General features: G+C 35.3%; 1 protein-coding gene across 1 annotated transcript in view; it reads left to right on the top strand.

The window, feature by feature from the left end:
• Window positions 1-27,733, top strand: part of LOC133326813 (ammonium transporter Rh type B) — a 51,004-nt gene extending 23,271 nt beyond the window's left edge. Inside the window, exons 2-8 of the mRNA XM_061535418.1 lie at window positions 678-846; window positions 3,279-3,444; window positions 4,916-5,177; window positions 19,032-19,222; window positions 26,532-26,756; window positions 27,129-27,222; window positions 27,594-27,733. Coding sequence (XP_061391402.1) covers window positions 678-846; window positions 3,279-3,444; window positions 4,916-5,177; window positions 19,032-19,222; window positions 26,532-26,756; window positions 27,129-27,222; window positions 27,594-27,694 — 1,208 coding nt within the window. The 3' untranslated portion in view covers window positions 27,695-27,733. The remainder of the gene's footprint in view (window positions 1-677; window positions 847-3,278; window positions 3,445-4,915; window positions 5,178-19,031; window positions 19,223-26,531; window positions 26,757-27,128; window positions 27,223-27,593) is intronic.
• The last annotated feature ends 200 nt before the right edge of the window (window positions 27,734-27,933 follow it).

Consider the following 27,933-nt stretch of genomic DNA (forward strand, 5'->3'; position numbering starts at 1 on the left):
TCTGTATGCCTAAATTGAAACTCGAACATCACAACACAACTCACGGTGAAGGTAATCTGGAGAAGTAATTAGAAGATCTGTACTAAATATTAATTAGTACTATTTGTTGACATCAAGAGGGTGCAAATATCGTCTAAGAGGGTGCAAATATCGTGAAATATTGCCCATGCTCAGAATATAGAACTACAGAGAGTTTATTTTCATGGAAGTTGTGTAGGAATCATATGGTCGGCCCCATCCGACTATACTGCTCCGCTCACTGGTTATTCTTTAGGTTCGTGTTTACAAGACTCAACAACAATTGAGAGGGTACAATTCGTACATTTCGAATACGAAGCAATTTAAATATTTTGGACTGTATACACAATTTGGTACTGAACATATGTTTGCACTCATCTATGTATTGAAAAGCGTATAACTTGACCTAAATTTGTTTTTTTTTTTTTTGCAGTATTTTTGATATGTGCCTGTGGGCAACATTCGGCCAGAAAGGGTTAAAGATATGCATTATTGTGCGATGCATACACCCTCATTCCACGCGAATCCACGAAATGACACATTTTAATCAACATACTTACAATGTTATGCTTTTCATTTATTCCACTGACAACTTGAAAGAACCACCTTTTAAAATGCAACATCACGTTAATAATTTTTATTACTATTGTCATTTGCAGATTTCCAGGATATTCAAGTAATGATTTTCGTCGGTTTCGGTTTTCTAATGACATTTCTGAGAAAATATGGCTACAGTGCTACTGGCTATACACTCTTCCTCGCTGCTTTAGTTATTCAATGGGCGGTGCTAATGAAAGGATTCCTAAAAATGGAGGATGGCAAAATTGAGTGAGTATAAAATGCATAAATAAATAAAAAAAATTGTAATTACAGTGTACCTAAAGAAATTGTTTGGCAAACTATACCTACATGAGGAACAATAGAGACTACATAGATAGTTGTATAGGGTAATGTACTGGGGATTCTTTCCAGTATGTCCTATTCTCGGAGTTAATCTAGGCTTGGCACTGAAAGTCCGTTCAGCATGATTTTATAAAACTATTTTTCAGCAAATGTTGACTATTTTGTGTGGGAGGTATCAGATGTAATCGGTACTCCCTTCGAAAGTTATAGTGCTCACCAGCCGGCCATACGAATTAAAAATACCAAAATGCAGGTAATTCTGCTGAAAATGTGCTCAAAAATGCAAAAATTCCGACTATTGGGGGTGCCGTAAAATGGGGGGCATATACCTTAACGAGACCTGTCTTCAGACAAAAGTCAAAATTGTGCAAAATTTCTGCACCTTATCTCAAGTGGTGCTCTTGTAACGCATAATATATGGGCAATATTGTCAATTTTTTAATATTGCATTTTCAAAAAATCAGCTTTTTTGTTTTTGTGGCACATCAATGATTTTTGGTACACATATAGAGAAAAATGTTATGACACCGAAACCATTCGCGATCAAATTTTTGGTTGATGCGCGCAAAAGTTATCGAGGTTTTAATTTTGGGCATAAGAAAAAAATCATAAAATTACGCCGTGACCAAAAACGTTGATATATATCTCCCTCCGTAAAATAAGAATATGAGAATATTACAATATTCGCGAAAAAGGTGCACATATGAAAAAAATAAAAAAATATAGGAGATTACATCAATATTTTCATTATATTAATGACATACACACACCTAAAAATTAATTTAAAAATATCTACATAATCTAAACACCATGATGAATCAAATGATATCAAAATCACACAAGTCCGTGTAGCAGTTTGTAAATTTCAGCGACAACAAAGCAAGATATTGAGGAAAAATATTTGTTTTTGGTTCGAAAAAATAATGTCATCTTATTTTGATTTTTTTAATTGTATACAAGAAATTTCCGAAAAAAAAAATTTTGGGTTATTCTGCTATTTTATCCGAATTTCGCCAAAAAAATTGACCTATATAATAATCACTTTTTGTGTATAAGTATACGCCTTGCGGATTATATCAAGACCCTTCCGATAAATCTTAGAATTCTATAAATAGGAATAAATCTTTAAATAAAATATTATTATGAAATATACATTTTAAATTGCGTGTAAATCGCGTAATTCTCAAAATCATTTGATGCGCATGCGGTTTCCAGGAAGTACAGAAGTTTATCTTCCAATCCATATATATTTTGCGAAATTTCATTTGACGGCTAAGATGTGCCACACGTTGCATTGAAGTATACAAACAATCGTAAAACGCGAATAATTTCCGAAAACTCCATATACCATTAACGCGCATCCGATTTCGGTGTGCATCCTAAAAAAATACATTGATCTATACCATTTCAATGTGGACCATTAAGAACCATGGATGTGCCAGCACAATCTATTTTTGAGATAAATTGCGTACATCTCTCTTTCGGCTGAAGTTTTTAAAGTTCTCTTTTCGAAAAAGATCAAAATTCGTAGGGGGCATTTATTGAAGCGGAAATGATACACAGAAAACGCAAGTAAATCCGCGATATTTTCAAAAACATTTTTTTGCCAAATTTCGTGTTTTTGGAAGGCCAGTTCCCGCCGTTCTAGTAGACTGATTTTCACGAAGAAGATTTTATATCATCCGAAACGTAAAAAACTTTATTGATCGCGAGTACCCATATCATTCAGTTGACAGATCTAAAAATTTGGCCCGAAAAATAGGTTTTTTAGAAATTTGATCGCACAAAATTCGCACCTTCGGATGAGTATTACTCTGAAGCTGTGCATACTACATACACAAAATACATATCAAATTACGCAGATTCGCGACTAAAATAATCTTATAATCGATTTTTATAAATTCCTGTTTGCGTATTAAAACTAGAAGCTTCGAGCTTCAAAATGTCAGCATCATTTAAAGGTAGATGTAGTGAAAATTTTGAAAAATGATACTTAAGGGGCGTAGTCCCCATTTTGTTGGCTTCTAGTTTTATTTTGACACGAAGACCGTGCAATGAGTGGCTTAGTCACAAATCGATAGAGAACATAAAAAACTGGTTCGCCTCAACCTGTTTTTACACATTTTTTTACATTAAAGTAGACACAGCATTCAACAAAATTAAGTTTGGAGGTCAATTTCATGAACAGTTTGCAACGACAGACCAATTAACCCAAAACTATTCACTTTTTTTCATATACTTAAGTAGTTCCCGAGTTATAAAGGGGTGAACCTCCGCTTCAGCTATGTTAAAAAATTGACAATATTGCCCATATGTATTTGTATTTGATAACAAATTATTGATTGTTTTTTTTTCAGCCTTTCATTGGAAAATATTATTGATGCCGATATTGCAGCCGCTGTTCCGCTTATTAGTATGGGCGCTCTTTTGGGTCGTACAACACCTATACAATTATTGTTTATGGCATTATTTGAAATTGCATTGTTTGCCATAAATGAATATGTTGCATTGGACATTTTAAGTGTAAGTAATTTTCTTAAGAAACAAATTACAGCCAATTCAGCAGCAACTAATATCCCTAATGTAGTACCAAATTCAGTACAATTTTGTACCCAAAAGTATGAATTTCTAAAACTACATCCATATCCCAGTCCTACACTCAAACAGTAACACTATTTCCAAATGTCAGCGTTCCAGTTCTATCGATTCACCCAAATACCCATTTGGTAGGATTTTGTACACATTAGTACTAATTTCCAAAACTTTATACAAAGGCATATCCTACTCCCTGACAGGGATTCTTACTTCGAATTTTAAAGATTCCTGCTCTATCGGTTCACCCAAATCAAAATTTGGTACCATTTAGTAAAAATTTCCAAAACATCCTAAATACCCCAATCCTACACCCCAACAATGACTCCAATAACTCCAAATTTCAGAATCCCAGCTTTATCAGTTCATCCAAAATACGAATTTCCAAAACCTTATCCCAATTCTACACTCCAGCAGTAACATTGTTTCCAAATTTCAGCTTTCCAGCTCTATCGGTTCACCCAAATACCCATTTTGTGCGCACTAGTACTAATTTCCAATACTTTCTACATACCCCAATCGTACACCCCAACCATGACCCTAACCCCAAATTTCAGGATTCCTGCTCTATTAGTTCAACCAAAATTTAAATTGTACCAAATTTAGTACACGTTAGTACGAATTTCCAAAACTGTATACAAAGCCCAAATCCTACACCCAGCAGTGATCCTAACATCAAATTTCACGATTCCAGCTCTATTGGTTCACCCAAATCCAAATTGTACCAGTTATAGTACGATTTAGTATAATTCATACACATAAAAAACTCACCAAAACCGTACATGTACATCCGACGGCAATGTTCATTTAAAATTTCAGGAAATGCAGCTCGGCTTTCTAAACCACATCCTTATATTGACCCTACTTCTCAACTTTGATTCGTATTCCATATTTCAAATTTTTTTTCCAAAGGGTTTTTGGAAATTCGAACTATGAGTATCCTGAAAGTACTAAAATGTTACGACACTGTAACATATATAGTACATTTTAGTACTTTTCGGATACTTATAGTTCGAATTTCCAAAAACCCTTTGGTACATCTACCCTACACTCCATAATGACCTTCAATACAAATTTCACTCCATCATTAACCTTCAATCAAATTTACAAATGGTATCATATTTAGTACATTTTAGTACTTTTCGTACCGTTCTTGTGCGACTTTCCAAAAACCCAGACTTATCTGACACCTTTGAACCAAGAGTGACCCTCAGCCAATTTTTCGTCTTAATCGCCTTAATATGCCTTTTATATGTTCTTATTGTATAAATTGTCTCATAGTCTGAGTATAGAAAATTATTTAATTAAGCTTATAATCTTCTTTATTTATTCGCAAAATAACACTTTCAATTGTACTCACAAATTACCTAATCACATATTCCGATTTTGTGTTTACTCGCAGATTTGTGACGTTGGCGGTTCTATTACCGTTCATGCCTTCGGTGCTTACTTTGGTCTGGCGGTGAGTCTAATGTTGCGCCCCACCAAGGATCAAAACGATGCAGGCAAATACGAGGGACCCACCTATACATCCGACATGTTTGCCATGGTTGGCACATTATTCCTTTGGATTTATTGGCCAAGTTTTAATTCTGTTTTAGCCGATGGCACTGGCCAGGAGCGGGCTATTTTGAACACGTATTTGTCATTAGCAGCTGCAACAGGTAAGCACGTTTCTGTCATTTACTCGAGCATGCATATCACGGCTTTAACTATGAATGTCATATGTTGTAACAGCCAGTATGACATATCGATATGTCCTGTCATAGCTGCATACGACAAAAGCATGTACTACAGAGCAGAACAGCATAGGACAGGCAGAAATGCGTACGTGTGTTACGTTTCATGATAGAAAAACTTTCGGTACGGTGAAATGTAGATTTGAGTGGATGTTAAAGTTTAAAACATCGACTACACTTTTGAATAGTTAAAGGAAAAAAGTGTAATCGATTTATTAAGAACCGAACAAAACAAGGAAAAATGTCGATATATTCGGAGAGGACGGAAGGACCGCTCGATATCTTTATGCACAACGTGTCTGTGCCATGGTAAATAGTTGACAGATATATTTGGCACCCGGATACGGATAAAAAACGGGCCATAATCCCCAATATATCGAGTTATTGTAAAAGATAGTCGAATAATGATGATTTGTAGTAGGAAGATTTGCTGTTCAAAGTGAAAATACAAAGTTAGAGTCAATTATGTTCTGAAAAACAAGCCTATACTCTCCAAAATAACGAAAAAAGAGTGGTACTGCACATGGGTAGCTATCGAAGAATGAAGATTTGATATTCAAATTGAATCAAAATACCTGATTACAGTCAACTCAGTTGAAAACCTTCTCCAAATCCGGAAAATTTTGGAGATAACGTTACATGGGGGCCATGTGTTACCCAATGAGAACCTCAAATATCAAATTACAGCAACTTCGTTTGAAGAACGCGTCCATACTCCCCAAAAATAACGAAATTTTGAAGGGTAAAAACAATGTTATGTTCTTTTTATACCCTCCATCATGAAGATGTCAATCAAAATATTAAAAACCAGTAAGGAAAGTGGAAAAGTCGGACTGGGCCGAATATATGATACCCTTCACCACTTTGGGTATATTGTACATATGTATCCTAACAATTGCATGTCTATGTTCCCTATTTATCCAACCTATCCTAACTTTAATTTCATTCGAGCTGATTTAGAGCCGTCTGCGTAACATGGGGAAAATTTATGGAAAACGATTTATAGGCAAATTGATACACGCTATTCGGTACGCCGCGTTATTAAAAATATAATCTATATGTGGGAGCTATATCTAAATCTGAACCGATTTTCACGAAAATTAACACACATCTTTCTAGACTTAATTCAGTACGCTATGCAAAATTTTGTGCAAATCGAAGGGTATATATAGGGACCTTGGTGCACCATTTACATAAAATCGGACGAAAATATATATGGGAGATATGTCGAAATCTAAACCGATTTTCCCGAAACTCACCACTCATCATTCTAGACTCAATTTAGTACGCTAAGCCAAATTTTGTGCAAATCGAAAGATATATAGGGACTTTGGTACACCCTTTACTTTAAATCGGGCGAAAATATATATGGGAGCTAAATCCAAATCTGAATCGAATTTCAGGAAACTTGACACAAATCATTCTAGACCTAATTTAGTACGCTGTGCCAAATTTCGTGCAAATCGAATGATATATAGGGACTTTGGTACACCATTTACCTTAAATCGGACGAAAATGTATATGGGAGCTATATCCAAATCTGAACCGATTTTCAGGAAACTTGACACACATCATTCTAGACCTAATTTAGTACGCTGTGCCAAATTTCGTACAAATCGAAAGATATATAGGTACTTTGGTACACCATTTACCTTAAATCGGACGAAAATATATATGGGAGCTATATCTAAATCTGGACCGATTATCAGGAAACTTAGCACACATCATTCTGGACCTAAGTCAGTACTCTATGCCAAATTTCGTGCAAATCTAAATATATATAGGGACTTTGGTGCACCATTTACCTTAAATCGGACGAAACTATATATGGGAGCTATATCTAAATCTGAACCGATTTTCTTCAAAATTGGCACACATTATTCTGGAACTAATTCAGTACGCTATGCCAAATTTCATGCAAATCGAAAGATATAGAGGGACTTTGGTGCCCCATTTACCTTAAATCGGACGAAAATATATATGGGAGCTATATCTAAATCTGAACCGATTTTCCCAATTTCAATAGGGTTTGTCCTTGAGCCAAATAAGTGAGCTGTGCCCAATTTCATCCAAATCGGATAATAAATGCGACCTGTACTTTGTTTATAATTCAACATGGACAGACAGACGGACGGACGGACATGCATAAATCGACTTAAAAAGTGATTCTATGAATATTCTCAAAAGGAACCATGCGTCTATCTCGTTTTCTTTTGCCTGTTACAAACATATGCACAAAGACATAATACCCTGTACCACAGTGTGTTGAAGGGTATAATTAATGGGGGCTCCTAGGGAAAAACTCGTGTTATGATGAGACCTTGAACATACCGAAAATGACGTGAGAAAAAGATGATTGGAATTCTCGAAATGTCTAATAGTGAGACTACCATTATATGGGGCTATAATAAAACGGAGATCAATACTGATAATTTTGGTGGTGAGATTTGACAGCCAATGTGAATACAAAACATCAAATTACACCCAATTTGATAGAAAGACGAGTCCAAAATTTTCATTATACCGACTAGGGTCAATGTTAATAATTTTTCTTGCGAAGATGCGGTGATACCCACCTAACCAGAGTCCCAAACTAGGTCCAATTTGTTTAAATGGCGTGTGAAAAATATCCATATTGGGGGGTAAATAATTATGGGCGGTACCCCTATTAAATAATTTTAGTACGGATATGTGCTATAAAATGAGAACCCAAAATACAAAATTACAACCGAATTGATTGATAACCTTTTCTAAAATACCAAATACTGCAGATAGAGTTATATGAGGCTACCCTGAAACTTGGGTCAATATTAATAAGAACCTAAAATACCAAACTACACCCAATTCGTTTGGAAATCGTGTCAAAAACCCCCAAAATGCCGAATATAGGGGCTGCGGTGATATGGGGGCTACATCAAAAGGTGGACCGATATATCCCATTTACAATACTAGCAATGTCTGTCCAAAATTATAGTGCTATATCTTAAATATTTATCTCTTTTGTGATTTCAACAGAGGGACAGACAGGCGGACACGTTTTCAAATATTACCCCAAATACCAATACCTGTATCAAGGCGGAGATAATAACAAATTTAAGGCCAAGCGAATTTAAGGACTTTTTACTTGTTCTAGACTTTAAAGCGGACAGATATATCTATGATGCACTGCTTGCATGGAATTGGATGAAAATAATTCGCCATTGGACCGATTACATGATTTGGATCAAATTGCAATCGATTTTTTTTACAAAAATACATTTACCAAGTACTAAACGATTTACAGTTGTAGTTTAACTTCCGTCTTCTAAATAGCAGCAACGTTCCGCGTACTTAATATCAAGGTTTTTATTACGAGCTGATTGTGTGCCAAATGATTTATATACCGTAAATTGATAAATATAGAACAAAAATCCCCATCAAGGATTTTTCTCTTCTAATTCTCATTGTTGATATACTCAAAATATATTTAATTACATTAACCTTCTAGTTGCAAAAGTGTAAAATTGATTTTAAACTTAACCATTAGCCATTCATTTCCCCTGCCAAAACACCCGAAATCATAAAATTGCCACCATTTGCCAGGCTAATAAAGAAATTTAATTAACTTTATTGTTACGGTTCGATAGTTTGTAACACCTTTAGTTTAGTTCGTCAACTATCGTAACAAACAATGTCCAACTACTGACATTGTCCTAACTCATTTCACCACTAATAAAATGAAACAACATGTTTGAGGGATTTTGGTGAGTAAAATGAACTACAACAACTACAACACCAAATCTATTAAATTCTAAAGAGCATTACAACTTTCGTGTAAATGTTAAAAGTAATTTAAATTGTATTGCGGCAACCTGAACAATATAAAGTCGATAAGTACATCTCACTCCATTTGGACGTAATCTAATATATACATACATATGTACGAATGCTAGAGGTTTTCTAGGTGGTACAGTGGTTTAAGTAGCTACAAAGAGATATCCGTTTTGTAAAGCACCCGGATTATATTTCAATGTGTAGAAAAATGGCCATAGTCAGAGTAATTTTAATTTTGGTAAATGAAAATTGTCCACCATTTAAATAATTCGATAAATTCTAATGGAAATTTTAAACAGTTCAGTTACAGCATGGGTATATTATTTGTAATTTTCAATAATTCATTTTATTGTATTACGCAATTGCATTTGTAATAACTCGAATTAAAAAAGTAGTCATTGAAGATACTTCACCTATTCAGATGTAGTTCAAAACTTTTCTATTGTAATTCACGAATTCCATTTGCAATTCCAAAACAATTCAGTAGTAATTCGCGAATTCTATTTGCAATTCCAAAACAATTCAGTAGTAATTCGCAAATACCATTTGAATTTTGAAACAATTTATTTGTAATTCAAATTATTTCAATTGTATATCAATATATTTAATTTAAAAGTTCAATTTTCGCCATTTATAAATCAAATAATTTTATTTGTAATTCGAATTATTTTAAATGTGAGCCAAACACACAAAAAATAGTTCGAAAATATAATTCTTTGAATTACTAATGGAAAACTTGAATTTTAACAATAACTTGAATTTCAATTGGAATATTTTGAATAGCAAAGGAATTGTTTAAATTTATTACACCTTTTTCAAATGTTATTCAAAACATTTCAATTGCAATTCGATAATTTAATTTTTAATTCGAAAACCCAATTTGCAATTCATAACATTTCGCTTGTAATTCGAGTATGTAATTGGTAATTCAGAACTTATCATTTGTAATTTTCAACTTTTAATATGTAATTCAAAAAATTCCATTTGAAATTTAAAAAAAATTCATTTGTAATTACAACATCTCCATTTGAAAATTGTAGAGTTTCATTTGAAATTCAAGGAATTCCATTTAAAATTGCAATAATTCAATTTGAAATTTATAACATTTCAATTGTAATTCATAATATTTCAGTTGTTATTCGTAACAATTCATTTGAAATTCATACATATTCTTAGCATATTACAATAATATTTTTCGAATTTAAAATTAAATGTTATGAAAAACAAATGAAATTTTATGTATTTCAAATCAAATGTCAAGAATTTCAAATGAAATTTTATAAATGTCAAATGCAATCTTTGGAAATTTATGAATTTCAAATGGAATTCTATAAATTTCGAAAGGTACTCTATGAATTACAAATGCACTTCTCGAATTACAACTGATATGTTATGAATTGCAAATAGAATTCTCGAATTGCGAATTGTATATTGTGAATTACAAATGGAATTCTCGAAAAACATTTGATATGTTTTGAATAAAAGGTGTACATCTTTTTCACATGTTATTCAAAAAATATCAAATGTAATTCGAGAATTTCATTTGTAATTCACAGCATATAATTTGCAATTCGAGAATTCCATTTGCAATTCATAACATATCAGTTGTAATTCGAAAATTTCACTTGTAATTCATAGAATATCTTTCGAAATTCATAGAATTTCATTTGTAGTCATATACTGCCATCTGAAATTCAAATGATTTCATTTGAAATTCATAGAATTTCATTTGAAATTCATATACTTCCATTTGAAATTCAAGCATTTGATTTGAAATACAAAACATTTCGTTTGTTATTCATAACATTTAATTCTAAATTCGAAGTGTAAATATGTATGAATTTGAAATGAATACCAATTACATTCTAGAATTACGTATGAAATGTTGTGAATTGCAATTTGAGTTTTCGAATTACAATTGAAATGTTTTGAATAAAATCTGAAATTAAATCCTTGAATTTCAACTGAAAATATTTTCAATAACATCTGAAAAAGTTGTAGTTGAATAATTTGATTTCCAAATACAAATTTTTGAACTACAAATAGACTAATAAAATATTTTACAAATAAAATGAAATACTCGAATTACGAAATGAATTACAAATCTAAATATGATTCTATAATTATAATTGAAATATATTGGACTTAAAAGAGGTGTAGGTTTTATTTCTTACACTTTATTTACACCACTGTCAAACATTGCTTCTACATTGAAACATCCTACTGAAAAAAATTATATTTTAAGGTTACATATATTTAAGCTTAACTTTCAGCTTGTTGAGTGGTTAAACAATTTTAACGATGCTCGTTCGTATTGTAGTGGGCATTAGCTTCTTACCATTGACATCGTAACATTTGCCATTACCGCAACACCATAGCATGTTGTAACTATTTGTAGCTGCTTATGTGAACAGTTTAAATTAACACCGATGGTGTCGTTGATTCTCAACAAAAACATAAACACAGTTCACTGAGGAGTTACGGATGGCGTTTTTTGCAAAATATTTTTGTTTGGCTATAATGTTTGCCTCCCAATATCCTCTGCCACAACCAACCACACAACACACATCAATACGTTGTCGGTGAGCAACAAAATCTAAAATTGCACTTGTTTAGTTGTTGTTGTTGTTGCTGCCTAGTACCATTTTCATTTCTGATAGCTTGCTGATCTCGACTAAGAATGGGAACTAGAAAACATGAGCCGACAAACACATACATACATTATGTTTACACAGACATACATGCTGTAATGAATCGGGTAAAACCTAGAGGCTGGCTAAGTTTAATTACAACATCGTTGGCAACAACTTAAACGGTATTATGTACCTAGTGAGGCACAACTACTGTTGGCAGGTCGAACTTTGTATACAGGGTTGTATATATTCGTGGTTTCAAACAAAAAACGTAAACAAGACCTCTTCGGTCCATCCCATCTATGGGCCAAAGAGGGCTCCAAACAGTGAATTTTATGGATGTAATGCCTCTCTTCAATTACTTGAAAAATCCGCACCTGTTTGTAGGCCTTTAAATAATACTTCAACACAACCACGTCTGTTTATAGGCCTTTAAAAAATATTAAAAAAAAAAATCCACGATTTGTTATTGACCTTGAAAAAATATTCTTAAAAAAGTCACGCCTATTTATAAGCCTTGAAAATATTTTTATAAAAGCCATCCCTTATAATATGTCTTGAGCTTTTTTTAATCTACAAGTTTTGTTAGCCCTGGAAAAATATAGGAAAATTGAGCTAGGACCTCAATATATGGATAATACGTGGGACCTAAATATGGGCATTTTGCGTCCTTGAACACTTCTTTGAATTTTAGGTTTGTTGGTATGTATGTTACAACTGATAATAATGTTCTTCAATTTTCTCAATTAAAATTTCCAATGACTTTAATATGTAGCTTATACCTATTTTGGACCACTGTGTGTGTTTGTTTTCATTTGCTGTAGAAGGGAAACAAACATTACTATATTTCAAAAAAAAAAAAAACAAAATTCTGTGTTTGATTTAGCAGTGGTGTTGTTTGTTTGGATTGTATACACAAAATACCAGAATCTCGACTACTTTCGTTATCGCTGCCAACTGTTTGATGAGATTCCAAATGTTACAGTGTGTAATTGTGATATTTTATGTATTAATATCAACAACATCAACACATTGAATTATTACTACCTACCAGATGGTAGTATCTGGATGTTGTAATGGTTATTTTAGTGTGTAGTATTTTGAAGATACATGCATGGAAATATGTATACAGTGGAATAATCAACGTGTGTATGTGTTGGATTCGTATCTAAAATTCTCTATTGCTTTTTCTGGAACATAGAAATATGAACACACAACGACATCATAGAAAACATCTACTAAATGGTATCCAGTTTTTATGATGAACAGGGCCATAGAGCTTAATATGGCAGAAAATTAATTTTATTTGCATTAACATTTTTCATCATGAAAACCAAAAAAAAAAAAAAAAAAACAATATTTTGAACACATTCATCGTTCATAAATCAATCATACACATATGATCATTCAGATAGGATCATTCAAATATACATATATATATATATATATATATGGGCAATATTGCCAATTTTTTAACATAGCTGAAGCGGAGGTTCACCCCTTTATAACTCGGGAACTACTTAAGTATATGAAAAAAAGTGAATAGTTTTGGGTTAATTGATCTGTCGTTGCAAACTATTCATGATATTGACCTCCAAACTTTATTTTGGTGGAAGCTGTGTCTACTTTTATGTAAAAAAATGTGTAAAAACACGTTGAGGCGAACCAGTTTTTTTATGTTCTCTATCGATTTGTGACTAAGCCACTCATTACACGGTCTTCGTGTCAAAATAAAACTAGAAGCCAACAAAATGGGGACTACGCCCCTTAAGTATCATTTTTCAAAATTTTCACTGCATCTACCTTTAAATGATGCTGACATTTTGAAGCTCGATTTTGAGTGTTTTTTTAATTTTACTTCTAGCTTTAATACGCAAACAGGAATTTATAAAAATCTATTATAAGATTATTGTAGTCGCGAATCTGAGTAATTTGATATGTATTTTGTGTATGTAGTATGCACAGCTTCAGAGTAATACTCATCCGAAGGTGCGAATTTTGTGCGATCAAATTTCTAAAAAACCTATTTTTCGGGCCAAATTTTTAGATCTGTCAACTGAATGATATGGGTACCCGCGATCAATAAGGTTTTTTACGTTTCGGATGATATAAAATCTTCTACTAGAACGGCGGGAACTGGCCTTCCAAAAACACGAAATTTGGCAAAAAATGTTTTTGAAAATATCGCGGATTTATTTGCTTTCTGTGTGTATCATTTCCGCTTCAATGAATGACCTCATACGGATATTGATCTTTTTCGAAAAGAGAACTTTAAAAACTTCAGCCGAAAGAGAGATGTACGCAATTTATCTCAATAGATTTGGCTGGCACATCCATGGTTCTTAATGGACCACATTGAAATGGTATAGATCGATGTATTTTTTTAGGGTGCACACCGAAATCGGATGCGCGTTAATGGCATATGGAGTTTTCGGAAATTATTCGCGTTTTACGAGTTTTTGGGTACTTCAATGTAACGTGCCGCACATCTTAGCCGTCAAATGAAATTTCGCAAAATATATATGGATTGGAAGATAAACTTCTGTACTTCCTGGAAACCGCATGCGCATCAAATGATTTTGAGAATTACGCGATTTAGACGCAATTTATCTCAAAAATAGTGTGAGCTGGCACATCCATGGTTCTTAATGGACCACACTGAAATCGGTATAGATCGATGTATTTTTTAGGGTGCACACCGAAATCGGATGCGCGTTAATGGCATATGGAGTTTTTGGAAATTATTCGCGTTTTACGATTTTTTGGGTACTTCAATGTAACTTGTGGCACATCTTAGCCGTCAAATGAAATATCGCAAAATATATATGGATTGGAAGATAAACTTCAGTACTTCCTGGAAACCGCATGCGCATCAAATGATTTTGAGAATTACGCGATTTACACGCAATTTAAAATGTATATTTCATAATATTATTTTATTTTAAGATTTATTCATATTTATAGAATTCTAAGATTTATCGGAAGGGTCTTGATATAATCCGCAAGGCGTATACTTATACACAAAAAGTGATTATTATTATATATGTAAATTTTTCGGAGAAATTCGGGTAAAATAGCAAAATAACCCCAACATTTTTTTCTGAAATTTCTTGTATACAATTAAAAAAAATAAATATGATGACATTATTTTTTCGAACAAAAAACAAATACTTTTCCTCAATATCTTGTTTTGTTGTCGCTGTGATTTACAAACCGCTACACGGACTTGTGTGATTTTGATATCATTTGATTCATCATGGTGTTTAGATTATGTAGATATTTTTAAATTAATTTTTAGGTGTGTGTATATCATTAATATAAGGAAAATATTGATGTAATCTGCTATATTATTTTTATTTTTCTCATATTCCGCGAATATGTGCAACTTTATCGTGATTATTATAATATACTCATATTCTTATTTTACGGAGGAAGATATATATCAACTTTTTTCGTCAATATAATAAACGGCGTAATTTTAAGATTTTTTTCTTATGCCCAAAATTAAAACCTTGATAACTTTTGCGCGCATCAACCAAAAATTTGATCGCGAACGGTTTCGGAGTCAGAACATTTTTCTCTATATGTGTACCAAAAATCATTGATGTGCCACAAAAACAAAAAAGCTGATTTTTTGAAAATGGAATATTAAAAAATTGGCAATATTGCCCATATATATATATAGCATCCACCATAAGGAGGAGTGTCTACAAATTTGTCATTCCTCAACAATTTGAATGTGTGTATTGCAAATGGGATATATCGGCGTTTTGTTGTAGCCCCATATAGCTGCATGGCCTTACTTACTTAGCTGGCTTGTAACACAACGGTTGTTCCATAAGTCGAGCTTTAAAAAGATTTCCAAGCTTCGATCAACTTCGGTATTTTCGGGGTTCACGTATTTCACTTGAATTGGCAGGAATTTGATATTTTGGGTTCTTATTGTATGGCAATATCTAACAAAAACTCGTAATATTGTTCACCGTGAATTTTCTCCTAGCAGCAATTCACCCCATCGCCCACATAAATTTTAGTGATTTTGAAAACCTTATAAAGGTGGAAAGTACAACAACCATTTTTGGTTTTTTTAACACATCCAATATTTTTTTTTATTTTGATTAAATTTTCAATAATTTTTATCGTAACCATAATTGATTTTGACTGTAAGTGTTTTTAGAAATTCACTTAAACCCATTAAACGATATCTGAAAGGAAATAATGTGTCTCATATTTATGAAGAATTGTACTAAAAGTAATATGACAGGAAATAATTTTGCATTAAACACTTTTCATATTGATATGTATTTCTCTGAAGATATAGTCAAACTTCAAATGTACTACTAGATAAATTGATTGATAAACCAGTAAGGAAACTATAAAGTCGGGCTGGATCGACTACAATAACTTCATTGTAGACTCAATTTGATACGTTGTCCAAAATTTCGTATCAATCGGACAAATATTAGGAGTTCGGTGTACATTTACCTAAAATCGGACTAAAATATATATGTGGGAGCTATATTTGAATCTGAACCGATTTCAACGAAACTTGCCAGAGATTAATTGTACATTGTACATAACTGTGTGACAATCGGACAGACTTTGGGTATTTAATGCACAATTTACATAAAATCATACGAAAATATATATGGGAGCTATATCTAAATCTGAACCGATTTTCTTGTATCGAGAAGGTACAACAACACCTTGAAATATTCACCTATGGCCCCATAAGGTATATATATTAATGATCAGCGTAAAATTCTATGTCGATTTATCCAAGTCCATCCGCCTGTCTGTTGAAATACACCTCGCAATATTTAAATATATAAAAAAAAAACTGAAAAAACAACAGGTAGCAAAAGCCTACTCCGCTCAACTTATCCACCTGCTTGACGAAAGCACATCTTGTCCCGATAATAGTATAGAAGCACAATGGCCCGTGGTACGATCAGGAGTGTCCTTATGCTGCGTATAGGGCAACTCTGCAGTAGTAACATGTAATGCGATGGAGAATTATTCGGAGAAAAAGAGAGAGTAGAAACGTATTTTCAGACAGACATCATGTTGAGGATGAAGTAGTGATGGTGAAGAAGATATCCCAGAACCCCCAGGTCGGCTTCAGCCCTGGCAAATCGACTATTGACCAGATTTTCACTATGCGCCAAATCCTGGAAAAGACCCACGAAAAATACATCGACACATTCCGTCGACTGTAAAGCCGCATTCGACAGTCCTATCCGATCAGAGGTATTTAAAGCCATGTCTGCGTTCGGCATTCCTGTAAAATTAATACAGCTTTGCAGGATAACTTTAAGTGGCACAAGGCCAGCAGTTAAAGTCGGAAATGATCAAACGGAGCCCTTCAAAACCAAACGAGGATTCAGACAAGGTGACATGACAAAAGGTCATACGTGAACAGAAATGGCACTCTGTACACCAAACAGCACATGTTACTCGCCTACGCCGACGACATTGCGAGCGGTAAAAGCCATATTTGAACAAATTAAAAAGGAGTCTGCCAAAGAGGGTCTGACAGTAAATGGCGAAAAGACCAAGCTGATGCTATCGACGCGCAAGACGTCCAGTAGGACCAACTTGAGAACTACAATTTCAAGGTAGTTAAAGGTTTTGTATACCTTGGTACCGCCATAAACAAAACAAATGATATCAGTGTTGAAATGGTTAGCAGTTTAGAAACTAAGCCACCTCCCGCCAGACCAAACTCCCACTTTGCAAGACGCTGATGGATGACCCTGGAACATGGGTATTTGCGCAAGCAGATGATGCAGCTCTTGGGGTGTTTGAGACAAACATTATACGAAAGATCTACGGGCCGATCTGTGACGACGGTGAATATCGGCGTCGAATAAACCACGAGCTTTACAATCAATACGCGGACATCGACATAGTTAGTCGTATTGAGCTGCAGCGACTACGGTGGCTAGGCCATGTTGTGCGAATGAATGAGAATGCCCCAGCTCAAAAGGCATATAAAAGCAAGCCTACTGATGGTTCACGCAGAAGGGAAAGGGCAAGAATAAGATGGAAAGATCAAGTAAAAGACAACATCTCGGAACATGGTCTTTCAAATTGGAAGAGATGCGACAAGACCGGCGCGCTTGGCATCAGATCTTTGTTAAACTCGGCTTATGCAACAACCATTCTGTAACAATAATACATTGGATTATCATTGGGTAGAACATTGTGCTTTCAAAGCTCCCTTTATTTCGTATTTTTGGGATTTTGCGGATGTTTTTCCAACGAATTAGTTTTATTTTGATATGATAGGGTTTTATTGGGTACCAATTTACCATGGTATATCCCTTTGTACCATATCATAGCCTTTGTTAATTGATTTCAGTTTTCGTTAAGCGCTTTCCTGTCCACATGTATAGCCATTTTGTAAAAGTGTGCCAAAAAAAAAAATTACAATATTTCTGAATGTAATCATTTGACATTTAATTAGTTTGTGAGCGGAATATCAATATATTTTGTCAACACTCACATAGTAGAGCATTACATATATACGAGTTAAATGGGTATTGAATGTTGTTCTGCATAACCACCTTAACCACGTGCCTCTAGCGTTTTCAGTGGCTTCATTTAATGGAAGCTGTATATAATATTTTCGGTTATCCACGCTAACCAGAAAACAAATATGAGGGGAAGTGCTTTAATAAAGACTTTGACACGAGTTGAGTTTTGATGTTCAGATTTATTTAAAGGTCCCAGATATATATTATCGTTCGATTTCATACTAATGGCGCACGAATGGATCTACGTTTGTCCAATTGAGAATTAACATAGACTTCCGAACTGAGTCTAGAATAACGTATGTCAAGTTCAACTTATGTCAAGTCAAGTCTGTCAATTTGTGAAGAAAAACATGATGACTGACTTAACAGAGGAATTTAAATTCAAAATTTAATGTCTCACAAAATCTGGTATCCGATCTCTGATCCGATATATAATAAACATATTTTTTAAACACATTTGCCTCGTTGAAATGTAAAATAAAATTTATTCAGAACAATCTAATGATGAAGTTAGAAAATATTCAAATTTTACTCAACCGCATAGGATACTCTACGTCTGAATTACACAAACACATTTATACAATTAAACATCGAAATTGCAGAATGTTATTTTATTTTGAAAACTTTGTCTTCTAAACGTAACAATTTTGTGTAGAGTTTTTGCTTGTATTTCATATAAAAAATCAATAAAAAGTGTTTGTTTTTTGCTTTCGTTTCATTTGGTTTTCAATAAAATACGTACCGATCTATTTTTTGGCCACAATTAATTGTATAACCAACATTTTCAATTTCAGTCACTACGTTTGTTTTATCGGCACTTGTCAGCCACGAGAACAAATTGGATATGGTGCACGTTCAGAATTCAACATTGGCCGGAGGTGTTGCCGTTGGCACTGTCTGTAATTTGCTGATTGGTGCCCATGGCGCTGTTTTAATTGGAATCATTGCCGGTACAATATCGGTAATGGGTTATCGTTTTATAACGGTGAGTAATTGTGTATATCTTTTTTATATATTATTTCGGTATGATGTTGGTAGTGCAGGAATGCAAAATTTAAAGACTTGACAAAATGCATAATGAAAGAAATAGTTTATGTAAATAATATAGGGACACCAGGAACTACATCATAGTAAATATAATATAGATAGCCTCATTAATTTAATACTTGACCCTGTGCTGTTGGAGTTCTCATATAACCTGTACATTACAAGACTTTAGACCGAATAGCTGAAGATTTTGTCATAGAAGAGCTGGAGGTCTTCTCATAGAAGAGCTGGAGGTCTTCTCATAGAAGAGCTGGAGGTCTTCTCATAGAAGAGCTGGAGGTCTTCTCATAGAAGAGCTGGAGGTCTTCTCATAGAAGAGCTGGAGGTCTTCTCATAGAAGAGCTGGAGGTCTTCTCATAGAAGAGCTGGAGGTCTTCTCATAGAAGAGCTGGAGGTCTTCTCATAGAAGAGCTGGAGGTCTTCTCATAGAAGAGCTGGAGGTCTTCTCATAGAAGAGCTCTGAAGGTCTTCTCATAGAAGAGCTCTGAAGGTCTTCTCATAGAAGAGCTCTGAAGGTCTTCTCACAGAAGAGCTCTGAAGGTCTTCTCATAGAAGAGCTCTGAAGGTCTTCTCATAGAAGAGCTCTGAAGGTCTTCTCATAGAAGAGCTCTGAAGGTCTTCTCATAGAAGAGCTCTGAAGGTCTTCTCATAGAAGAGCTCTGAAGGTCTTCTCATAGAAGAGCTCTGAAGGTCTTCTCATAGAAGAGCTGGAGGTCTTCTCATAGAAGAGCTGGAGTTCTTCTCATAGAAGAGCTGGAGGTCTTCTCATAGAAGAGCTGGAGGTCTTCTCATAGAAGAGCTGGAGTTCTTCTCATAGAAGAGCTGGAGGTCTTCTCATAGAAGAGCTGGAGGTCTTCTCATAGAAGATCTGGAGGTCTTCTCGTAGAAGAGCTGGAAGTCTTCTCATAGAAGAGCTCTGGAGGTCTTCTCATAGAAGAGCTCTGGAGGTCTTCTCATAGAAGAGCTCTGGAGGTCTTCTCATAGAAGAGCTCTGGAGGTCTTCTCATAGAAGAGCTCTGGAGGTCTTCTCATAGAAGAGCTCTGGAGGTCTTCTCATAGAAGAGCTCTGGAGGTCTTCTCATAGAAGAGCTGGAGGTATTCCCATAGAAGAGCTGGAGGTCTTCTCATAGAGGAGCTGGAGGTCTTCTCATAAAAGAGCTGGAGGTCTTCTCATAGAAGAGCTGGAGGTCTTCTCATAGAAGAGCTGGAGGTCTTCTCATAGAAGAGCTGGAGGTCTTCTCATAGTAGAGCTGGAGGTCTTCTCATAGTAGAGCTGGAGGTCTTCTCATAGTAGAGCTGGAGGTCTTCTCATAGAAGAGCTGGAGGTCTTCTCATAGAAGAGCTGGAGGTCTTCTCATAGAAGAGCTGGAGGTCTTCTCATAGAAGAGCTGGAGGTCTTCTCATAGAAGAGCTGGAGGTCTTCTCATAGAAGAGCTCTGGAGGTCTTCTCATAGCAGAGCTCTGGAGGTCTTCTCATAGAAGAGCTCTGGAGGTCTTCTCATAGAAGAGCTCTGGAGGTCTTCTCATAGAAGAGCTGGAGGTCTTCTCATAGAAGAGCTCTGGAGGTCTTCTCATAGAAGAGCTGGAGGTCTTCTCATAGAAGAGCTCTGGAGGTCTGCTCATAGAAGAGCTCTGGAGGTCTGCTCATAGAAGAGCTCTAGAGGTCTTCTCATAGAAGAGCTCTATAGGTCTTCTCATAGAAGAGCTCTGGAGGTCTTCTCATAAAAGAGATCTGGAGGTCTTCTCATAGAAGAGCTCTGGAGGTCTTCTCATAGAAGAGCTCTGGAGGTCTTCTCATAGAAGAGCTCTGAAGTTCTTCTCATAGAAGAGCTCTGAAGGTCTTCTCATAGAAGAGCTCTGAAGGTCTTCTCATAGAAGAGCTCTGAAGGTCTTCTCATAGAAGAGCTGGAGGTCTTCTCATAGAAGAGCTGGAGTTCTTCTCATAGAAGAGCTGGAGGTCTTCTCATAGAAGAGCTGGAGGTCTTCTCATAGAAGATCTGGAGGTCTTCTCATAGAAGATCTGGAGGTCTTCTCATAGAAGAGCTGGAGGTCTTCTCATAGAAGAGCTGGAGGTCTTCTCATAGAAGAGCTGGAGGTCTTCTCATAGAAGAGCTGGAGGTCTTCTCATAGAAGAGCTGGAGGTCTTCTCATAGAAGAGCTGGAGGTCTTCTCATAGAAGAGCTGGAGGTCTTCTCATAGAAGAGCTGGAGGTCTTCTCATAGAAGAGCTGGAGGTCTTCTCATAGAAGAGCTGGAGGTCTTCTCATATAAGAGCTGGAGGTCTTCTCATAGAAGAGCTGGAGGTCTTCTCATAGAAGAGCTGGAGGTCTTCTCATAGAAGAGCTGGAGGTCTTCTCATAGAAGAGCTGGAGGTCTTCTCATAGAAGAGCTGGAGGTCTTCTCATAGAAGAGCTGGAGGTCTTCTCATAGAAGAGCTCTGAAGGTCTTCATAGAAGAGCTCTGAAGGTCTTCTCATAGAAGAGCTCTGAAGGTCTTCTCATAGAAGAGCTCTGAAGGTCTTCTCATAGAAGAGCTCTGAAGGTCTTCTCATAGAAGAGCTCTGAAGGTCTTCTCATAGAAGAGCTCTGAAGGTCTTCTCATAGAAGAGCTCTGAAGGTCTTCTCATAGAAGAGCTCTGAAGGTCTTCTCATAGAAGAGAGGTCTTCTCATAGAAGAAGGTCTTCTCATAGAAGAGCTGGAGGTCTTCTCATAGAAGAGCTGGAGGTCTTCTCATAGAAGAGCTGGAGTTCTTCTCATAGAAGAGCTGGAGGTCTTCTCATAGAAGATCTGGAGGCTCATAGAAGAGCTGGAGGTCTTCTCATAGAAGAGAGGTCTAAAGGCGTTCATAGAAGAGCTGGAGGTCTTCTCATAGAGAGAGGCTCTAGAAGAGCTCTGGAGGTCTCATAGAAGAGCTCTGGAGGTCTTCTCATAGAAGAGCTCTGGAGGTCTTCTCATAGAAGAGCTCTGGAGGTCTTAGAAGAGAGGTCTTCTCATAGAAGAGCTCTGGAGGTCTTCTCATAGAAGAGCTGGAGGTCTTCTCATAGAAGAGCTCTGGAGGTCTGCTCATAGAAGAGCTCTGGAGGTCTGCTCATAGAAGAGCTCTGGAGGTCTTCTCATAGAAGAGCTCTATAGGTCTTCTCATAGAAGAGCTCTGGAGGTCTTCTCATAAAAGAGATCTGGAGGTCTTCTCATAGAAGAGCTCTGGAGGTCTTCTCATAGAAGAGCTCTGAAGTTCTTCTCATAGAAGAGCTCTGAAGGTCTTCTCATAGACGAGCTGGAGGTCTTCTCATAGAAGGGCTGGAGGTCTTCTCATAGAATGTTTTCTCACTGAAGGTATTTTCATAGAAGAGCTCTGAAGCTCTTTTCATAGAAGAGCTTTGAAGGTTTTCTCTTAAAAGAGATCTGAAGGTCTTCTCGTAGAAGAGCTCTGGGGGTCTTCTCATAAAAGAGCTCTGGAAATATTATAGAAGAGCTCTGGAGGTCTTCTTATAAAAGAGCTCTGGAGGTCTACTTGTAGAAGATCTCTGGAGGTCTACTTACAGAAGAGCTCAGGAGGGAGATATGCAGGACTTTTTATAGAATTTAGATGTTTAAAAATTTGAATCTGTTTGAATTTGAAATTGAAGATGGGGTATATCGGTCCACGCTTTGTTATAGCGACCATATAACGGTACCCCCATATATTCAGTATTTTGGGTCTTTTTGGCAGGGTTTTCCATGAAATTAGCTGTAAATCGGTACTATGGGTTCTAATTGGGTTATAAATCTTCCTATCAAAAATGATAAATAGTCCCTATATAGCAGTACCTGCCAAATTTAGATATTTTGGGGAGTATGGGCACATTTTCATTCGACAAGAATTAGCAACATTGACCCATTTTTGAAGAGCCCCATTTTTGGAGAGCCCCATTTTTGGAGAGCCCCCTCCTTACCCGGTATTTTTGGCATTATGGGCGCGTTGCCTATAATTGGTTTTCAAATCTCCCTATCAAAAATTACCAAGACTTACCAATGACTACAAATCTTTTAATTGTCGAGCAACATAGTCATACAAATTGTTATTAACCGTAGAGCAAAATAGGTTATGCGTTTTAAAGCCCTACATCACAATGTCGTAATCTGGAAAGGGACTCGTGGTCTATGATATTAATTATTTTTTATACGCCATCAGGTTTTGGACGATGTTTTCACTGCTGTTATGTCTTTGGCACATGTCGTTGTGTAAGGGTAGCATATCGTTATTATCTATGTTTATATACAATACCAACGTTTTACTGCTCTACACAATACACCCATATTATTTATGAAGTCTAAACTCTTAATGGAATAGGGTCCATTATGCAAGTCCAAGATAACTTTATGTGCATTCAATGGCTAACCATCAACTTAATATTACAATCGGATGCCCAGGCATCATCCGAGGGTTCTGATTATTATTAATTAATTAATTTTTTGAACAATGGAACAAAAGTATTTAAAATATCCACCCGTAACGGAAAAACTTATTATAACATATACCAATTTCGATATGTTATAATAAGTTTTTAAGAGGCTTAATATTTAGGTTTCGAACAATATTGCAATTTTATAAACTAGAAAGAGATAATTTACAAAATAAGAAATTGAACAATGCAAATTGAGAAATTTTGCAAAATGGTAAAATATAATAAAGGATTTTTACTATCGTTCTCGTCAGATAATTTATTTAGGCAATTTTCGCTTGGAGTCAATAATACAATTTTAAAGAACATTAGGAATATATTCCGGACACACATAGTATGGTGTATTGTGATAAGAAAAGAAATTAATCATGTGGTCATTACAAAGACATAAATGCGTCAAGATGGGACATTTTAATATCGGAAAATTCATAGGCTGGAAATATTAAGGAATATGAATACATTTATTTGATTTTCACTAAAATGTAAACGTAAAACCAGTGAACGTAAAACCGGACGGGGCCAACTCTACGAAACCCTACACATTACCACGGAAGACTAACTTTCTGCGGATGTTTATTCCTAGCCTGGGCAATATCTCATGATATTTGCACCCTTTGCCCGATTATAGGTCAACAGCAGCTCTTCCACACTGACATATTTTCCGAATAATATTCAGTACAGCACTTCTAATTACTTGTCCAGATACCCTTCACCGAGGATTCGCAGAAAAAAAGAAAAAAGTTAAGTTTTCGCTCCATTTCAAATTTGGAATCGATTGGGTTATTAGTTTTTGAGATATCGAGCCCGCTATTCATAAAAGCAATGTTCTGAGGCGCGTTTAAAGTTTGAGAATCACGCGTTTAAAGTGATGCCAACACAATAAATCGGCTTCAAGAGTTTTTGAGATTTTCACTGGACTTTATTTATTGGGACAAATTATATCAAAACACAAAATTAATTTTTTTGAAACCGAGAATGGGGGATCCCCTTGAATAAACTTTGAAGGTGTGGAATATCGGTCTACTACTTTTGATGCCTCCCTCACAAAATCGTCAAAATTATAATGAGAATGAATTATTCGAGTCCAAGTCAAGATGAAAGCCATTGGTCTCACCTCTTTTTTAAAGCATATGAATCAACCGGAATCTTTAATTTCATTTAAACTTTGCACGTTGTCATATTTTTAAGAAACCTAGATCAAGACCGAAAGATGAAACCATCGTGCCTAAACTCCCCAAGTGCAAAATGTACCGAATACGCTGAAATTTTGTACATTGAGTTCTTATTGGGTTCCAAATGTTTCCACAAAAAATTATAAATATAGGTCCACTTTTTCTGGTAGCACCCATATAACGGTACCTCCTAATTTTCATTATTTTTGGGGTTTTGATCTATTTTTTCCACCGAATTGGCTGTAATTTAGTATTTAGAGTACTTAATAGGTACCAAATCACTTCACGAAAAATTATAAATATAGGTCAATTTTTTCGGATAGCCCCCATATAAGGGTACCCCCCAATTTTCGGTATTTTGGGGTTCTTGAGTGCGCTTTTCAATCGAATTCGCTGCAATTTGGTATTATGAAGTCGTATATGGTAACAAATCTCTCTACCAAAAAGTTTAAATATTCGCCCCCTTTTTGGGGTCGTCCCCATATAACCCCCTTTTTATAGTAAAATAGTTATATGATTTGTTCCGTGTTTGGGTTTGGTTCTAAGACTCTGTTGCAATCATTTTACCTGTCAGTATATGTATGGTGGAGGGTATCCAAAGTTCGGCCCGGCCGAACTTAACGCTTTTTCACTTGTTTTATATTAAAATAGTTATCTGATTTGTTCTGCGTTTTGGGTTTGGTTCAAAGACTCTGGTGTAATCATTTCACCTGCGGAGGATAGAACGTAAGGTTCGATAATGTATTATATATGAACTATAGCCCGGATTTAGGCCTAGCCCCTGTATGGGGCGTACCAGAAGGAGTGGATCGATATTTCCCAGCTTCGAACTTGAACAAAGTTTGGATAAAATCAAAATTATCTGAAATGGTTTTGGTCCAAAAAAACGTGGATCTAGAACCAATATTTCGACGAGGCACATTTTCACTGTATCAAAGTCTATACACCCTCATTAGCCATAAGGTTGAGGGTATAAATATTCATTAAAAATTGCTGAAATTATGGTTTACATAATCAGTTTGTACCTGTCAAGTTCCTGTCAGTATATCTATGGTGGAGGGTATCCAAAGTTCGGCCCGGCCGAACTTAACGCTTTTTCACTTGTTATTGTTATTGTTATTTTTTATTTTATTTATTTATTTATTTATTTTTTAATTCCGTACAAACAAAATAGCTTACAATAGTCAGGATTAATACATTTGTCATAAGCTGAGGATATATGCAACGGCAACAGTCGGTGTTGCATTTACCTCTAAAAGTTTTTCTCTACAAATAGGGTTTCCAAAATGCATTTTGCCATGTCTTCACATTTTTGAAGTTGTTGCTTTAAATTTACCTTTACTAAATTTTCCAGCCACATACCCCAAACAATGCAACAGAACTCAATGAACAAAAATCATAAATTTTTATAGTAAAACCTAAACATTTATTAAACTTCTGTTTACACATTGTCAAACAAGACACGTACAAAAACAAAACTTTTTCATATTAATATATAACACAAAAATAAAAATTGCTTGGCCAACGGAAAAAATCTAAATAAACTTTATTTTGCAACAATTTCTAATCTCTTGTTTCTATTTTTTCTTCTTCTTTTCATTCTCTTCCTCATCCCTTTTGTGACAATATTCCAGCCATTTTTCACAGAGAAATTACGTTTACACGACACCTGTGGCGTACATAATCTCCATGGCATGCCGGCCCTAATCTCAGCCATTGCCTCGGCCATTTATGCATTGATGGTGACTAGAGAAGAATACAAATCCGATTTGGGCTCTATCTTTCCAGCAATGTTGAATGAAACGGAAATATCAGGCAACAACATGACCGAAAACGATGCAACAGTCCATATAATGGGGGTAAGTATATACGGATACACGAAACATTTGTATACTCGAATTTACCAAAAAGTAAATTTTGTATAAGTAATATGCAGAAGAGGCACAAATGAATGTTACATAGCCATGACCAGTTGCAGCGTAGATGATGCTTATTTATATCAAGAATATATTTATATAAAAACTTTATTGAGACTCCGAAAATATCAAAAATCTTCTATAATATGAAATGAGTCGGGGATTGGATTTCGATAATTCCCTAAATATAATTTTTTATCAAAAAGAACAATTTTATTGGGAATACCAATAGACCTTTTCTAACTATTATTTAAACTTATATGCGATTTAATTTTAGATTTTTAAATAATTATTTCTTTTACCACTTTATTTCAGGGCTATGGCCGCACCGCCAGTGAACAGGCTGGCTATCAACTTTTCGGTATTGCCATGACTGTTCTGGTTGCCATAGTTGGTGGTATATTAGCAGGTGGGTAATCCCTACACATCTATATTGAGTAGGAAATGGTCCAGCATTTAATATAAAATATATAATAATTTATTTTTCCTTCCTCTTGTTCTCATCCTTTACACTGCCCCATTTACACAATGGCTTGACTTGATTTCCTATGTTATGCCAACAATAACAACAACATCATAATCATCTCCGTCGGCGTTGTCGTTGTCGTCGTCATCTACAAACGGCTGTATGGGGCCAATAACCACGAAAACTTTGTTAACTTTATCTTCCGGTCACCGGTCATATGGGCTTTGGTCGGGAACTATGGCACATTTATTGGTGTGCGTGTGTGTGTGTGGGCCTCCTCTATATCTATGGTGACCAACTCAAACACACAACAGGTTTGGCACTGAAGTACACCGGCTTCCGGAAGTTACAAAAGGACGAACAGCATCAGGATGAACTCTATTGGGAGGTGCCTGCCGAACGCAAGGATGAATAGTAAAGTGAAAATAAACGAATTTTATTTAACATGGCAAGAACAACATCAGAACGCAAAAACAAACATTCGCCCAGCACTCAGCTGAATGCAACACCTTTGTAGCAATTTTTAAATGTGTATTTAGTCGGAGAAAAAGAAAAAGAGAAACACAAACAGCAGATACTTTATTTTTTTTGTTTTGTTTTCAATACACAACGTGCACTTTTTACTTTATAAACAAGTTTTTCAAGAAACATTTA

This window comes from Musca vetustissima, unplaced genomic scaffold (assembly GCF_032173495.1).
Source record: "Musca vetustissima isolate MV318-11 ecotype Yass unplaced genomic scaffold, APGP_CSIRO_Mvet_v1 utg2717, whole genome shotgun sequence".
Taxonomy (NCBI): Eukaryota; Metazoa; Arthropoda; class Insecta; order Diptera; family Muscidae; genus Musca; species Musca vetustissima.